General features: G+C 46.6%; 1 protein-coding gene across 4 annotated transcripts in view; it reads left to right on the forward strand.

Moving 5' to 3' along the window:
- Positions 1-11,456, forward strand: part of SLC45A4 (solute carrier family 45 member 4) — a 108,989-nt gene extending 97,533 nt beyond the window's left edge. For all 4 annotated transcript variants that reach the window (XM_054058067.1, XM_054058065.1, XM_054058064.1 and 1 more), the window contains exons 5-8: positions 453-1,528; positions 1,627-1,726; positions 3,173-3,384; positions 5,106-11,456. In XM_054058067.1, the coding sequence (XP_053914042.1) occupies positions 453-1,528; positions 1,627-1,726; positions 3,173-3,384; positions 5,106-5,468 (1,751 nt within the window). In that variant the 3' untranslated portion in view covers positions 5,469-11,456. The remainder of the gene's footprint in view (positions 1-452; positions 1,529-1,626; positions 1,727-3,172; positions 3,385-5,105) is intronic.
- The last annotated feature ends 5,170 nt before the right edge of the window (positions 11,457-16,626 follow it).

Here is a 16,626-nt window from a genome sequence, read left to right on the forward strand (position 1 = left end):
CTGGAGCACAAATCTTATAAGGAGCAGCTGAGGGAACTGGTCTTGTTTGGTCTGGACAGAAGGAGGCTGAGGGGAGACCTTATCACTGTCTACAACTCCCTGAAAGGAGATTGTAGTGAGTTGGGTGTTGGTCTTTTCTCCAATTAAGAAGTGATAGGATGAAGAGTAAATGGCCTCAAGTTGCACTAGGTGAGGTTCAGATTAGACATCAGGAAAAAATTCTTCAATGAAAGGTTTATCAGGCACTGGAAGGGGCTCCCCAGGGAGGGGGTTGAGTCAACATCCCTGGAGGGATTTAGAAGACGGATAGATGATGTGCTCAGGGATATGGTTTAGTAGTGGACAGGTACAATCGGACTCAATGATCTCAAAGGTCTTTTCCAACCGAGCAATTCTATGATTCTATGAATTGGCTTTTCCTGAACTCACTTCTCATTTTTTCTCTTCCACAGGTCTTGGAGGAGCAATCGGTTATATGTTAGGAGGGCTGGACTGGACTCAGACCTTCTTGGGCAGTATCTTTAAATCTCAAGAGCAAGTCCTTTTCTTCTTTGCAGCCATTATTTTCTCTGTCTCAGTTGCTCTCCACCTTTTTAGCATTGAAGAAGAGCAATATAACCCTCAGCAGGACAGGATTGATGATGAAGGAGACACGCTTTCTAGTGTCAAATTCAGTGGTAGTCTTCCCCCTCTGAATCGACTGAATGTAATTAGTGAGGAAGAGCCGTATGGAGCCTCTATGTTCCACGATGAGGTTCAGTCAGAGCATGATCTCAATATGGAGTTCCTTGACGTGAACATTGTAAGAAGTAAGAGTGACTCGGTTCTGCACATGCCCGATGCTACATTGGAAATTGAATCGGAGCTGCTTTTCCTGCATGACATCGAACCCTCCATTTTTCAGGATGCTTCTTATCCAAACACACCCCACAACACAAGCCAAGAGATCATGAAGTCCAAACTCAACCACCTCTCTGCTTTCCTCAGGGACAATGAGAAAGAGGAGGAAATGTTGCTTGATAATCGCTTAAATGGAGATAAAATCGCAAGCATGAATGGCTCCCTACCAAAAGAGTTCCTCAATGGACACGCTAGAATAGGCATGAAGCAATCTAGTACTTCAAACTCCATGCGAAGGCGGAGGCACATGTTCTACCGGCAGCCATCCTACACCTTCTCATACTATGGCAAAATCGGCTCTCACCGCTATCGCTTTCGTCGGGCCAATGCCATCGTCCTGATAAAGTCCTCACGCAGCATGAATGATATCTACGACATGCAGAAGCGGCAGCGGCAGAGGTACAGACACAGGAATCAGAGTGGCACAACGAATTCAAGTGGAGACACAGAGAGCGAAGAGGGCGAAACTGAAACCACTGTCAGACTCTTGTGGTTGTCGATGCTAAAGATGCCAAAGGAGCTGCTGAGACTGTGTGTCTGTCACCTCTTAACTTGGTTTTCAATTATTGCTGAAGCTGTTTTCTATACAGATTTCATGGGCCAGGTCATCTTTCGAGGTGATCCAAAGGTAAGAGAAGAGTTACCATTGGATAACCTGCTTGTAGTTACTCATTTCTGAGATGTGTTCATTACAGGAGAACAACTTTGTGTTTTCGTTTGTTGTAGGCCCCATCTAACTCAACTGAGTTGCATGCTTATAATGCTGGAGTTCAGATGGGATGCTGGGGACTGGTAATTTATGCTGCTACTGCTGCTGTTTGTTCAGGTAAGAGGCTCTGCACAGTCAGACAGCAGAATGAGCCTTGTATTTGCAAGGTGGAAACAGTTTTGCTTCAGTTAGCACCTGCCTCCTTGTTTTGGGTGAAGGACATTTTGGAAAAGCATTTCACATGGTCATAAGGGGAGGGGCTTCTTTAAAAGTCAATATTAAAACATTCCTCCAAATGTAGAGGTAGAAATATGAGCAGATTGTTTAAGTGGCATAAAGCACAAAATGGTATTAAAGGATAGTGCACCCTCAGCAAGTCTGCAGATGACACCAAGCTGAGTAGTGCAATTGTCACACCGGAAGAATGGGATGTCATCCAGGGGGACCCAGACAAGCTGGAGAAGCGGGTCTGTGTGAACCTCATGAGGTTCAACAAGGCCAAGGTCAAAGGCCTACACCTGAGACAGAGCAATTCATGGTTTCAATAGAGGCTGGGGGATGATGTGATTGAGAGCAGCCTTGCAGAGAAGGACTTGTGGGTCATTGATGAGAAGCTCAACATGAGCTATCAATGTGCGCTCATAGCCCAGAAAGCCAACCGTATCCTGGGGTGCATCAAAAGAAGCATGGCCAGCAGGTTGAGGGAAGTGATTCTTCTTCTTTCCTCCTCTCTTATGAAACACCAGCTGGAATCCTGTGTCCAGTTCTGGAATCTCCAACATAAGAAGAATATGGAACTATTGGAATGGACAGGCTGAGAGAGTTGGGGTTGTTCAGCCTGGAGAAGAGAAGGCTGCAGGGAGAACTATAGTGGCCTTGCAGTACCTGAAGGGGGCTACAGAGAAGCTGAGGAGGGACTTTTTCTAAGGACATGGAGTGATAGGGCAGAGGGAGTGGCTTTAAACTGGAATAAGGACGACTTAGATTAGACATTAGGAAGAAATTCTTCATGATGAGTGTGGTGAGACATTGGAAAAGATTTCCCAGGCAAGTTATGGATGTCCCCTCCCTGGAAGGGTTCAAGGCCAGGTTGGATGGGGCCTTGAGCAGCCTGGTCCAGTGGGAAGTGTCCCTGCCCGTGGCAGGGGATTGGAACTGGATGATCTTTAAGGTCCCTTTCAACCCAAACCATTCTATGATTCTATAATATTGAGTGGCATTTAGCTGGAAGGAAACTAAAATTATGCTTTTTAGAAGATTCAAGCATACGTAACAGGGGTTTTGCAAAGGCTTTTTAAAATCAGAATTATAAATATATGATAATACAACCTTAATAATTCTATGTTTGAGTCTCAAAGCATTTTACTCTGCCTCAGACTTGTAGACATCTCTGAGCTCATTTGTTCCCTGGTTTCTGAAGTAGCAATATGTCCTTTTTGCAGTGAGGGCTAAGCCAAACATGTGATGAGCGTCTGAGTCTTAAATAACATTTCAAGCTGTCATGGCTACATCAAAACTTCACCATGTAAACTGATATTTTTGTTTTGTTCTTGATCTTTGCAGCCTTGTTGCAGAAATACTTGGACAACTATGACCTTAGTATAAAAGTTATCTACATCCTGGGCACGCTGGGTTTTTCTCTTGGCACTGCAGTGATGGCTATGTTCCCCAATGTGTATGTCACCATGATAATGATCAGCACTATGGGAATAGTCTCTATGAGTATCTCCTACTGCCCCTATGCGCTTTTGGGACAATACCATGAAATTAAAGAGGTAGGTGGAATATTTTGAATCTTTTAATCAAGACAGAGCGTTTGCATTTCCTTGAAGATCGCAGTGGCAAAACAGATTTATTAAATCCCACTCTTTGAGATATCTGCTGTGTTGGGATGTGTGCCAAAGCGCAGAATCATCCTTGATAATAAATAGCAAGAGCTGCTACTTAAATCAGATGGTATTAGCGTCAAGATGGCTCAGTGGGGTCATGATTGCTTTACCCTGTGCTGAGGTATAAAAGGATTTGGGTGCACATGGTAGATGGAGAGTTGAAATGATTATTGGAGTATTTATTATACAACTCGTTGTTACTGCTGTTTCTGACGTGTTATGTTAGCATTATTCAAATTCTTCGCCATCTTAGATATTGAAGTGTGTCTGGAAATGGAGTTGTAAGTTTGGGGAGACATAAGGCAAACGAGTCCTGCTGGAAACAGGGACAGATTCACTTTTCACTTCTTAGCACTGTTCCATTTGCATTAGAAATGTCAGAAGGACCATTTCTTTTAACGTGTTTATTGCATTGGGATTGGGATTGGGATTGGGATTGGGATTGGGATTGGGATTGAGATTGGGAGGGATATTACTCTTTATAATCATAAAAATAACTCCCACCAACCTTTTTGTAGATTTTTTTCTTTTACAAAACCTCATTAGGAAGAAATTCTTCATGATGAGGGTGGTGAGGCACTGGCACAGGTTGCCCAAGGAAGTTGTGCATACCCCCTCTCTGGAAGTTTTCAAGGCCAGGTTGGATGGGGTCTTGAGCAGCCTGGTGTAGTAGGAGGTGTCCCTGCAGGGGGAGTTAGAACTGGCCCTTTCCAACCCAAACAATTCTATGATTCTACAATTCTATGATTCTGTGATTCTAATCTTAGAGCCCATTCAGACTAGCAGTGCCCCAGTAAAGCTCTACCTCTTGGTGTAAGATGGGAAGGGTATTGGTAAGTAGGTTAGGAAGCTGTTTCTGTGGACTTGCTGCCCAGAAAGGCAACTGTATCCTGGGCTGGAGGAAAGTAAGTGACCAGCAGGTCGAGGGAGGTGATTCTGCCCCTCCGTTCCGCTCTTGTGAGACCTCACCTGTAGTCCTCCATTCAGTTCTGGAGTCCTGAGCACAGGAAGGACATGGATCTGTTAGAGTGAGTCCAGAGGAGGCAATCGAGATGACCAGAGGGCTGGAGCACCTCTGCCATGACAAGCTGAACGAGTTGGGCTTGTTCATCCTGGAGAAGAGAAGGCTCCAGGGACACCTTCTAGCATCCTTCCAGTACTTAAAGGGGACTACAAGAAAGGGAGAGGGGCTCTTTATCAGGTAGTGCAGGGACAGGATGAGGGGTAACGGTTTTACGCTGAAGGAGGAGAGATTTAGATGAGATACTAGGAAGAAGTTCTTTACTGTGACAGTGGTGAGGCACTGGCACAGGTTGCCCAGGGAAGTCGTGGACGCCTCATCCCTGGAGATGTCCAAGGCCAGGTTGGATGGGTCTTTGAAGAACCTGATCCAGTGGGAGGTGTCCTTGTGTTTTGGAACTGGATGGGCTTTAAGATCCTTCCATCCCAAGCCATTCTGTGATTCCGTGACTTGTATAGCCTGCATGATGCACAAGGATGGCGTGAAGTTGACCATGTGGCTGAGAAACTCAAGGAAAATTTTAGTTTTTAAGTATTTGGTTTTGTCCACTGTTTTACCTCCTAACCTGTTTCTTCTCTTTTTCCAGTACATTCACCATAGCCCTGGGAACTCAAAGCGAGGATTTGGCATAGACTGCGCTATTCTGTCATGTCAGGTTTACATCTCCCAGATCCTTGTGGCCTCTGCGCTTGGTGGTGTGGTGGACGCTGTTGGCACTGTCAAAGTCATTCCTATGGTGGCTTCAGTGGGATCTTTCCTGGGTTTTTTGACAGCTACCTTCTTGGTGATTTACCCCGAAGTCAATGAAGAGCCAAAAGAAGAACAGAAAGGACTGGGTCCTCCAGAGAAAGCCGAGGGCAATGGCACAAGTGCAGAAAAGCCGACTGTGCTGAAGCTCACGCGCAAAGGAGCTGCCACATCGGAGCTGGAGAATGAGTCAGCCGTGTGAAGCTGTCACTTGTTGTTCACCCACATTCTAGGGAGGGCAGGTGCAGGATCAAGAACTCATTTTTTTTTCCCAGGAAAACAGATTAGGACCTTCACTATTTGTAGCTAAAATTGCAGAAGAAAAGGCAGTTTCGTGCAAAAGTGTAAATGAAATTCTGTAGTCCTTAATATAGGCTTGAACAGGTAGCTCTGATGCTGATTGCTTTCTCTACAACTTAGAAACATCATTTCTGAACACTTTTTTATTAAGAATACATTTAGATTTTGAATAAGCTTTATTAATCTGCATGAGACTTCCAGTGTAATCAATTAGCAGTTAGGAAAATTAAGTTTTCGGCTGTTTTAAACTAACTGAAAATGGAAGCTGTCTCGACTTCTAGTCTCTTGCTGGTTTTTGTCTGAACATTTCAGATTTCACTGGTGTGAATCAACCGCTTAGACATCTTGATCAATTCTTTTCATAAGCATGACATTATTGGTCTGACAGCTGCAGTTCTTTAAAGTTAATTTTAGACTTAATTTTTGTTAGTGCAATTACTACAGAAGAGTTTTATTTGCAGTTACTTTCAAGGAAAACAGAAGCAATTCCTGCGGTTTCTGCGAAACTGCCGTGAATCCTTTTAGTCAATACTGTTTGACAACCACTCCTAAGTCTGCTGCTTCTCAGGAGAAGGTGACATTGGGGGCGTGATGTGAACTGTAGGTGGAAGCAGCAGCAGCTGGGAGAGGTGACCAGCACTCACAGGTTTTTATCACAAGTGCTGAATTTGATGAATGTCGTTGGAATACGCTGTGACAATTTTTTAGCTGGGAGTTTTGCATGCTGATGACCTTGCGGGGGGGGGTTCTGGGCATTTAAACCTGATCATCTCTGGATGAAGCTGTCATGGGCATCCCTGGGGACAGCTTCGTGGGAGGGGGCATGCAGATTCTCTTTCATAGGAGAAGGAAGTCGTTGTTTATTGCACTTTTAATGATCCTTTAACCTCCTGGCTGAGAATGCAGCAGCCAAGGTAAAGGAACAGTGTCAGTACAAGATAAACCGAAGGCCTACCTCCATGACTCTGTGGCATAGTCTGGGTGTATAAAAATCTGTCAGAAACAGTTTTTTAGGCCTTAAAATTCAATCCACTAGCATGTGTTGCTGTTCCAGTCCCTGTGTTGGAGGACTTGTAAGCTGGAGCTCTTCCGAGCTGCTGCACCAATGTCATCAGCAAAACCTCCATGCCCCCTTCTTTGATTCAGGGGCAAAGCTGCAGTGCAAAGACATTTTTCTGTGAAGAGCTTGAAAGAGCTTGTGTTAATCTGATTTAAAATAGCATTTGGATCGCTAGTGATGTGCCCTGATCCATGGGCAGCCAAAGCTCAGAGATCCAGCAGCCATTTAAAGAAACTTTAGAAACTGACCTTCCATTTGTCGTCTTACAAGAAGTGTTTGTGATGCTATTTACTCATATTTGCATGGACCTCTGGGCTGCACTCAATCCAGACAAACTGCAGCTCATTGTAAGATTTCTGCTGCCTCAAACTTCTTTCCTGTACTACAGTACTTTAAAATGCACGTGTAAACCATGCTGCAATAGAGTCGTTTGAAAGAAGAATATATATTTCAAAATGAAAAGCAGGTTTTAATCAATGACTTGAATTGTCAATGTCTTTAAGAAATGTATGTTTGGGTATATTGGAAGTGAACGCGCAGTCTTGGCCAGCGTCATCGACAAATTCGTGGTGGCATCTGTGTGTCTCTTAGCCGAAGGCTTTCAGTCAGTGCCAATGTGCTGTGCTGTCAAGGGTGACTGTTGTTTCTAGGCTGGTACAATCGCCGAGCATTAATGTAATCGCACAGGACTTAGGTTTTTTATTCAAGTGTCTTGACAAAGTCCTTTTTCTTTAAGGTGAACACTTTTTATTTCAAACACACACTGTGAACTGTGTTCAGACAGGGAATAAGACTACTGAGGAATATGCGATCTTATTGAAGAAATCAGTTCTGAGAAATACTTTTAACTGAATTTCTATCGTGAAATTTTATCATCTCAGTTACATTTAATATATTCTGGTGGTGTTCCTGTATAACAGATGAGTTTTATTTCACCCCAGAACTGGCATGCTTGTAAAATACAGAGTTAGACATTTTATAGTGGCTTTAATATTTTATCTTTAAAGCTCCTTGAAGATTCTGCTTTGAGTTAAAAGAACTCTGTCAAGTACTCCTCATTTTAATATCTATTTCTGGAAAGGTTTAAAAATCTGCATCTTCTGACTGGTGCCAGCCTTGCCCTCTTCTCCAGGAGTTTCACAGATCGGTGTGGTTTCACTCCCCACAGCACCTTTAATAGCCAAGCTTTCTTTCACGGCACCATCAACTGACCAAGGTCTGGCAGCAAAGAGAGAGGATAAGCTGAAGCTCCCTCTCGCTTCCCATGCAGCAGAGGGCATGTGGAACCATTCTGAGGGGTGAGCCCACACACTTATTTAGCTTTCTTAGTCAGGGGAAGGGTGAGGAGAGAGGAAGGATGTTTGGAACGCAGAAGGTTTCAGTCAGAGGCAGGGCAGGTCCAGTTTTGTCCCAGCCAGCTTTTGGCATAGCCTCATTACTAAGAATCGGATATTAAAATCCGTATTTGGAGTTTGGGCTTTTTAATTACCATTTGTAACATAAGAATACGCACGCGGCCTTGTAGCAGGAAGCGCTATTTCACCCTCCTGTAAAGCCGAAGGAAATAATTATTCATTGTAAACTTGCAGGAGTATTTGTTGTGTTGCCAGAAGAATTAACTTGGGGAAGCCCCTGAGCCCCTGCCAAAGTATCTCCTGTACCTTGGCCAGCCCATGAAACCACTGTGTTGGCTTCTCCGGGCTTACCGGAGAGGGCTCCTGAGATCCTTCATAGGACCACTTCTCCTAGAATTTGAGTTAATTCTTCCTAGCCCCAGCACTTCTCAGGGTAGAATGGGCAATGATTTATTTCTTCATGTGTCCCTTACCTTATCTTTTGATACAGAAATGATTATGGGTTTGGTCACAATTAAAAGGTAAATAGTACAATTTTGTATGTTCATTGCAGAAGTTGTAGGATGAGAGAGTTGAAGGAGTTTTATTTTATTCCTGATGACAATCAGCATCATTTTTTTTGTTGGTGTTACTGTTTAGTCAAACTTGTTGTGCATACTCCATCTCTTTGGACCTGTCCTGCAGTAGGCTCAAGGTTTAGTGGTTTCATTCTGCATTGCTCTGTACTTTAAGCAGCCTTGACCTATTCCACTGCAGTCCTGGTGCCACATGACACCTCGGACACAAGACACCCATAGTGCTTGGATTCTTAGCTGTAGTCGCTAAGCTGCACATGTAGAAATATTTCAGAGCAAAGAAGCTGAAACTTCAACTGCTTGGAAAGGCGTAGTGTGGTTATTGCTAGAGTCCAGTCGGATCTGCGCTGTTTGTGGATGGTAATTTCAGACTCCAGAAGCAATAATTCCTTAGGAATGTTTCTATTCCTGCTGGTTAGATGACTTTCACAGAGATTTATTACCTAAATAGCCTTTTAATAACATGGATCTGGTCGTTTGCTAGTGCTGGCAATAAGCAGTTTTTGAGAAATGTGAGCTGTTCATCATCAGAAGAGAGGAAGCCAGTAAATCCAGTGGAGGTTAGTGCTCCCTGAATCACACAATGTCCTTTTCCCCTTTCACTTGGAGCCATGAAATATTCCCAGCTCGGCAAACTGAAAAGGAGGCAGCTGTGAACTTCACCCTCCTGGTTTCCTTGCCAGTGCCAATGCAGGCACATGGACTCCATGGTGAAACAGGCTTGCATGAGGTTTTCCACAGAGGCATGGAAGCAAGGGCTGAGCCTTTCTCACCCCTCTCCTGTCTGATCTGAATCACTTGGAATGACAGCAGCAACAACAGTGATTATTGCCAAGTGCCTCATTAAAACCTCAGTTCCATCATTAGAAATATATCCGCTTGCCGTCGGTTTGTGGTGAGCTTGGCCTTCTTCCGACATCCACCATTACAGGCAGGACTTTCGTGGCTACTAGCAGGGTCTTGAGGCCATGCAGGTTGCAGTCATATTAACAGATAAAGGTGGAGAAACACTCAATTTGCACCTGGGAGTGCGCCTTCCGCAGGCAGAAGAGGAGTTTGGGAGAACTTCCTTCCTAGAGATGTGTCACGGGGGCCAGCGTTGGTTTTTGGTGGTCGCTCACATTGTCAGTGATTCTGCCTAGCCAGGTTGCGTGCCACTCCGTGGCTTAGTCCTCATGATGAATGTGGTGGAGTCACTGAGAGCTGGGGTGTTTTCAGTGTGTGCGTGTCTGTGTGTGTTCATTTATATACACACTGCTTGGGCCAAAATGTCTTTGGTGGTTGTGTGCTCGTTGTAACTGTTCTCAACAATGTTTTCAACTGAGTTCTTCCAGGTTTCCCTCATCCTAGTCTGATGCCAGACAAGCTCAGCTATAAATATGTATCCTGTTTAAATGAACAATTAAACTCCTGCATGATATTCCAAGCACATGTAGCAGCTTCGGCATCTGAAGTATCTAGTGTGAAAGGAGAAGTTGGGTTTTATTTGCAGCTGTTTTGTCCTTGTTTCCTTTTCAATAGGCCAAATAAATGTAACGAACACCAAATGTTGCACAGAAACATTGTTAAAGAAATACCAAATCTTATTTTTCTTTGCAGAACCTTTATGGTGACAGAGTCCTTGCTGTTGTTCTTCCTTAAACGACAAAGCAGAACGTTTGTAAAGTGCGTGAAAAATGGTCATTTCTTTTTAAAAAAGCGGAGCTACCCAAAAGTTTTCTGTTTCTCATGTTGCATCCAGAACAAGCCCTTGGCAGAGGTGAGCCGCAGCGGCTCTAGTGCCAACAGGCCATTTGGTTTCAAGGCTCAGCAGCACTGTTTGGAAATGGTGTCAGATAAGAGAAAAAAGGCTCAGTCACCTTTCCCTAACGGCGCAATGACTTCTGCCAGGACGGCGAAGTGTGCTCAGTAAGATGGTCCTGTTTTTCCTTTAATCACCTCCTGGAAAACCCATTTGGTTTGGTTCCTCAGCCCAAGCAGCCCTGCGGCTCACCTGTCCCTCAGCCTCACCCTGGGGAACACCGAGGGGTGTACGGAAGGGACACCCGCCCCCAAAAGAGCATCTGCTAATATTAAAAGGCTTTCCATGCCCTTGTGACCTCCTAAAGCTTTAGTGGAAACCCAGGATTCGGTTCCATTTGACAGGCTTTGACACATTCCTTCTTAAATATTGAAGTTGGGAGTGAAGCTCTTGGCACTTGTAGCCAAATGAGGCATTTCCTCTGCACTGATTCAGTCCTCAGCGATAGCCAAATTGTAGTAAATAGCCCCAAAACACCCAGAAAGACACTTCTCTCAACAAATAAGCAGATCCCAACACAAATTTCTTCTTGGATGTAACATGAACACTAAGCCCTTTGGTAGCCCAGTGACCAGCGTATTTCAAATGCCTCGTAGTCCTCGAAAAGCGGCATAAAGGCATCTCATAGCGGGGGGCACGGGGGGGGAAAAGAGAGAATATTTAGTTCCTTTGTGAACTGGCCATATGAACAACTACTTTTTTATCAACTTATTAAGTTGGGGCACTATAATAGCTCTTGCTGAGTTTAGCAATGTTTGTAAGCATGTGTTAAACACATAACGTTAAGTTTTATGAGGAAAAAGGGATAAAGAAAAGTAACGTCACAGATGAATGTTTGAGTGCGTAGACGGCATAATGTATGTATGGGTTTTTATTTCGACACTGTTGAGCTTATTTTCTGTTTTAAGGTTAAAAAAGATTTGTTGCATGAGAACTGTTTTATTGTGTTCTGCACTTTCTGTTCTTTTTGTATAATCTTGATTTATTTTTTGTCATTTATGCATAGAAAAGAAAAATCAATTTAGAAATATTCAACTCCACAAGACATTGTGTTCCGATCTGTTGTTCTCAAGTTTGATCTTAATAAACATTTCCTTAAGAGTTGGTGGCTTGCGGCCCTGTGTTGCGCATAGGGAAATGCAAGTAGAGGGAAGCATCCTTTCTGCCATGTGCTGGCAGGGACAAAGGTTCCTGCTGCTGCTCCTCCTCTCTGAGCTGCACAAGACAAAGAGAATCGTAGAAAGGTTTGGGTTGAGTTGAAAGGGACCTTAAAGATCATCCAGTTCCAAGTCCCCTGCTATGGGCGGGGCCACCTCCCACTGGATTAGGTTGCTCAAAGCTTCATCCATCCTGTCCTTGAACACCTCTAGGGATGGGGCATCCATGATTTCCCTGGGTGATCTGTTCCAGTGCCTCGCTGCCCTCATCATGATGGTTTTCTTCCTAATGTCTAATCTTCCCCCTTCCAATTCAAAGCCATTCCCCCTTGCCCTATCACTCCATGCGCTTGTAAAAAGTCCATCCCCCGCTTTCCCAAAGCCCCTTTCAGGTACTGGAAGGGTGCTCTAAGGTCTCCACAGAGCCTTCTCTTCACCAGGCTGAACTCATAGGGGAGGTGCTCCAGCCTTCCGATCATCTTTGTGGCTTCCTCTGGACCCATTTCAGTAGTTCCTTATCCTTCTTATATTGGAGATTCCGGACCGTGTCTCACTTATTTCCCAAAGCTTAATTCATATTTCTAAAAGCTCTGCTACTATACATAAGGTGACAACCCAAATGTTACGATTTCCAATAACTCGAGGAATTCAAGGGACATTTGCAAAGTTCACGTGTAACAAAGGAGCATGGATGGAGGCATGAACCAATGATGCCTGAGGGATGTGTTTCCTTGCCTGCAGACTCTTCTCTTGTCCTTGTTGCCCTGACCTAGGAGGAGATGAGGGGTGGTGGCTGCACCGGCTGAGCCAGCAAAGTGTCATCTCTTCTGCCTTGACCAAGAGCACCACCAGGGCCAAGGCCCTGCATATGGAGGGTCTTCCCATTGACTAGGTGGGGGAGAGCTCCAGCTCCTGCTGTTGCAGCAGGGAGGGTCCTGTCCCTCCTTTTCCAGCCCATAGAAACATAGAATGGTTTGGGTTGGAAGAGACCTTGAAGATCATCCAGTTCCACATCCCTTGCTGTGGGAAGGGACACCTCCCACTGGATCAGGTTGCTCAAAGCCTTATCCAATCTGTCCTTGAACACCTCCAGGGATGGGCCATCCACGATGGGGCATCCCTGGGCAACCTGTGCTAGTGTCTCACCATCTTCACAGTAAATAATTTCTTCCTAATAGCTCATCTAAGTCTCCCCTCTTTCTGCTTAAAGATCATCAGCCTTTTCCCACTCCTCTGACTGTGGTGTGGGATCCTCCACACTGGAGGGCCTGGAAGCATTTCAGGAGGAAACAGTGTCAGGCTTCAAGCAGCTTCCAGAGAGACCAGTTCACATCCAAAGTGCTCAGCTCCTGGGACATTGCTGGTGACAAGACGGGGAAAGTGGAGGGAACTCTGTATCATAGACTACAAATGCCAGCTGGCAGGGTTAAACTTGCAGTGTGAAGAACTCTGCTGTTGTGCTTTGATTTCCAGCAGTTTACTTGATGACCTGAAGTCACCTGTGACTTCTGCTCCAGACACATCAGCACCTCAGAGAAGCTGATGCCCGCACAGCCTTTGGTTCATTTTTGACTGAACACAACTTGGCTGCGCTCTTTTCTCATTGGAGCTGAGGTTAGGGGAGAAGTGAAAACATAAAACTGATCCAGCGGAAGGTGTCCCTGCCCATGGCAGGGGGTTTGGACCTGGATGATCTTTAAGGTCATTTCCAACCCAAACCATTCTATGATTCTATAAAATCTGACATTCAGCCTGGACTAAAAACATGCTCTTTCACTTGCACCAAGGGGAATGAGCATGGACCTTGCCTCGGTGGAGAAGGAGCCACTCTAAATAACTACAGAAGACCCAGAGAAGGACAAGAGCCTCCTTTCTTTGTACCACTTCACTGGGCAGAGTCCTGGGCACTTGTCCTCATGGCGGGGGACTCTTACCACCTAACAGAGCCCAAAGTGAAGTGGGGATTAAGTGGCAGAGACTCTCCTGCATCTCTGTCCTCTCTTTGCCCAATTAAAAGCAGAGAGGCCAAAGGGATGGGGAAGCAGCAAAGACATCTTATAGAGACCTTCCAGTACCTGAAGAGGACCTACAGGAAAGCTGGAGATGGGCTATTCATAAAGGCTTGTGGGGACTGGATGAGGGGGAATGGGTGTAAACTGGAGAGGGGCAGATTTAGACTGGACATTAGGAAGAATTTCTTTACCATGAGAGTGGTGAGACACTGGAACAGATTGCCCAGGGAGGTTGTGGATGTCCCATCCCTGGAGGTGTTCAAGGCCAGGTTGGATGCAGCCTTGAGCAGCCTGATCCAGTGGGATGTCCCTGCCCATGGCAAGGGGTTGGAACTGGATCATCTTTAAGGTTCCTTCCAACCCGAACCATTCTATGACAGCGAGTACTTCTGACCACGCATCTCCTCCTGAGCATCCACATATCAGCCATATGCCCTGCGTCAGCAGAGGGGGGACACGGGGCAGCCCTCTTCATCCTTTCCAGTGCCACAGCAGGAAGCAGCTGGGGCCAAGCAGTGGGAAGCAGAAACCTTTCTGCAGGGTTTTCCCCAGGGAGAAAGCACATTACCCAGCTCAGGAGCTGTGACTCATGCCCCTGCCCTGGGAGCGGGATGCTGTGAGCCTTGGCTGAGGGCACCGGGTCCCTCCTCACGGTGGGAGCAGGGCTTTGGGTCTGTGCTGGCTGGAGCACACTGAGGAAAGGGTGAGGACAGAGGAGCTGCGTCACTCCCCAAGCCATTGTTTAAGTTAAACACAGTGGCCTTGGAGTGACTGGGAAATGCTCAGAGAGGACCCTGCTCCAGCACCGCCCTTGCTTTCCAGTCCAGACCCAGGATGGAATGGCCAGCAAACCAGGATGTACCCACCTTCAGCCCCAATCCACTCCAATGGGGTCGGTCCCTGCATCCCCCAGACTTTGCAACAGCTGAAGTGGGATCTCTCCCATCATAGGAGGCTGAGCGGTGTATGGTCCACATGTCCATTGCCCTCATCAGTGGAAGGGGAGGTGATTCTGCCCGCTGCCAAGGGCTGTCATTAGTTATTCACCAAGCAAAAACAGTGCTGGATCCTGCACTTGGGACAAAACAACCCTGTGCAGTGCTACAGGCTTGGAGAAGAGTGGCTGGAAAGCTGACTGGCAGAGAAGGACCTGGGAGTTTTGGTTGACAGACAACTGAACATGAGTCAGCAGTGTGCCCAGCTGGCCAAGAAGGCCAACAGCATCCTGGCTTGTATGAGAAACAGCATGGCCAGGAGGTCTAGGGAAGTGATTGTGCCCCTGTACTCGGCCTTGGTGAGGCTGCACCTCAAATACCATGTTCAGTTTTGGGCCCCTCAATACAAGAAGGACACGGAGGTGCTGGAGTGTGTCCAGAGAAGGGCAACAACGTTGGTGAAGGGGCTGGAGAACAAGTGTTATAGAGACAGCTGAGGGAACTGGGGTTGTTTGATCTGGAGAAAAGGAGCCTGAGGACAGACATTAGTGTGCCAGTGCCTCACCATTCTCAGCATGAAGAATTTCTTCCTAATGTCTAATCTAAATCTCCCCCCTTCCAATTTAAAGCTATGCCCTCCTTGCCCTACCACTACATGCCTTTGTAAAAAGTCTCTCCCCAGCTTTCCTGCTACTCCCCTCAGGTATGGGAAGGTTGCTATAAGGTCTCCTCGGAACCACCTCTTCTCCAGGCTGAACAGGGAAGGTGTCCCTGCCCATGGAGGGGGGGTTGGAACTAGATGATCTTTAATGTCCCTTCCAACCAAAACCATTCCGTGATACTATGATCCTTCCGTTGTGACACGTGAGGTGGCACAAAGGCCACCCTCCTGACGCCAAGAGCGAGGGACTTATGCCAAGGCAATGGGGTTAAGCACCATGGGGAGGGAAGCCAGACACTAGGAGTGAGGATCCTGCAGCTTAAATTCCTTCCTCATCCTCAGCCCCAAACGGCAGCTGACCCCATCACAGCTGGGACCCACACTAAGGGCACAAAACAGCAGTCCCACCACCACAGGGTGTGCTGCATCCCCAGGGAGAGGACTTGGAACCCAGCAGCTGAACTGGATGCAGAGAGAGCACCAAGGACAAGTAATTCATGGCAGAGAGGGAAGGATGGGGTTTTGTTTCATGATTGCAGGCTGGAAGGCAGAGGAAGGGGCTGTTTCCTACCTCACTGCATGGCCCTGTCCCAGGTGGGGTCTCTTGAGAAAGAGAGGCAGAATCCCCTCCCTCTCCCTGCTGGCCACACTGCTTTGGATGCAGCCCAGGATACATTTGGCCTTCCGGGCTGCGAGTGCACATTGCTGGCTCAAGACAGCCTGAAGTTCCAAGGGGCCGCTGTCTCTGCAGCTGGATTATTTCTAGAAGCCAACACTGCCCTCCCTTGGTTTGAATCACACAGTATCTTAAGGTACAAGAGGCCCCTAAGGATCAAGTCCAACTCTCTGCTCCTCACAGGACTACCTAAAACTAAACCATATGGCTAAGAGCACGGACCAGATGCTCCTTGAACTCTGATACGTTTGGTGCCTTGACAACCCCCCCTGCTGAGGCTGTTCCAGTGACCAATCACTCTCTCAGTGAAGAACATTTGCTTAATGCCCAGTCTGAACTTCTCCTGATGCTGCTTGGCGATACCTCCAATCTAGATGAACCATTGTTGTCATCGTTGTTCAGTTGCTTGCAGAGCCTCGTTCTTGTTATGCAAGGGCACCTGGGAAGGTGGGAAAGTCAAGGGTGAGACAGTCACGGAGGAGGCACAACGGCTGTACCAGGCAGGTACTTGTCACTTTTGCTCCTTAAGTCACCACATCCTGCCAGGTGTCGAGAGGGTAGGGAATCCTCCATATCACGTCCTGTCTGCCTGACAGGCCTCTCCCAGGGAAGGTAGGGTGAAGTTCCGGCAACCTGTCTCCCTCTCAGACCTTCTTGGCCACCTGGGTCACTGCTGACTTCTATTCAGCTGCTGTCGACCAGCACCCCCAGGTCCTTTTCTGCCAGGCTGCTTTCCAGCCACTCTTCCTATCAGACCTCTGTCTGGAAAGCTGTGTGAGTCGCAGCAGCGGCAGAGCTTAATGAGGACATAGGCTTCTGCCAGGTCGA

This window comes from Cuculus canorus, chromosome 2 (assembly GCF_017976375.1).
Source record: "Cuculus canorus isolate bCucCan1 chromosome 2, bCucCan1.pri, whole genome shotgun sequence".
Classification (NCBI taxonomy): Eukaryota; Metazoa; Chordata; class Aves; order Cuculiformes; family Cuculidae; genus Cuculus; species Cuculus canorus.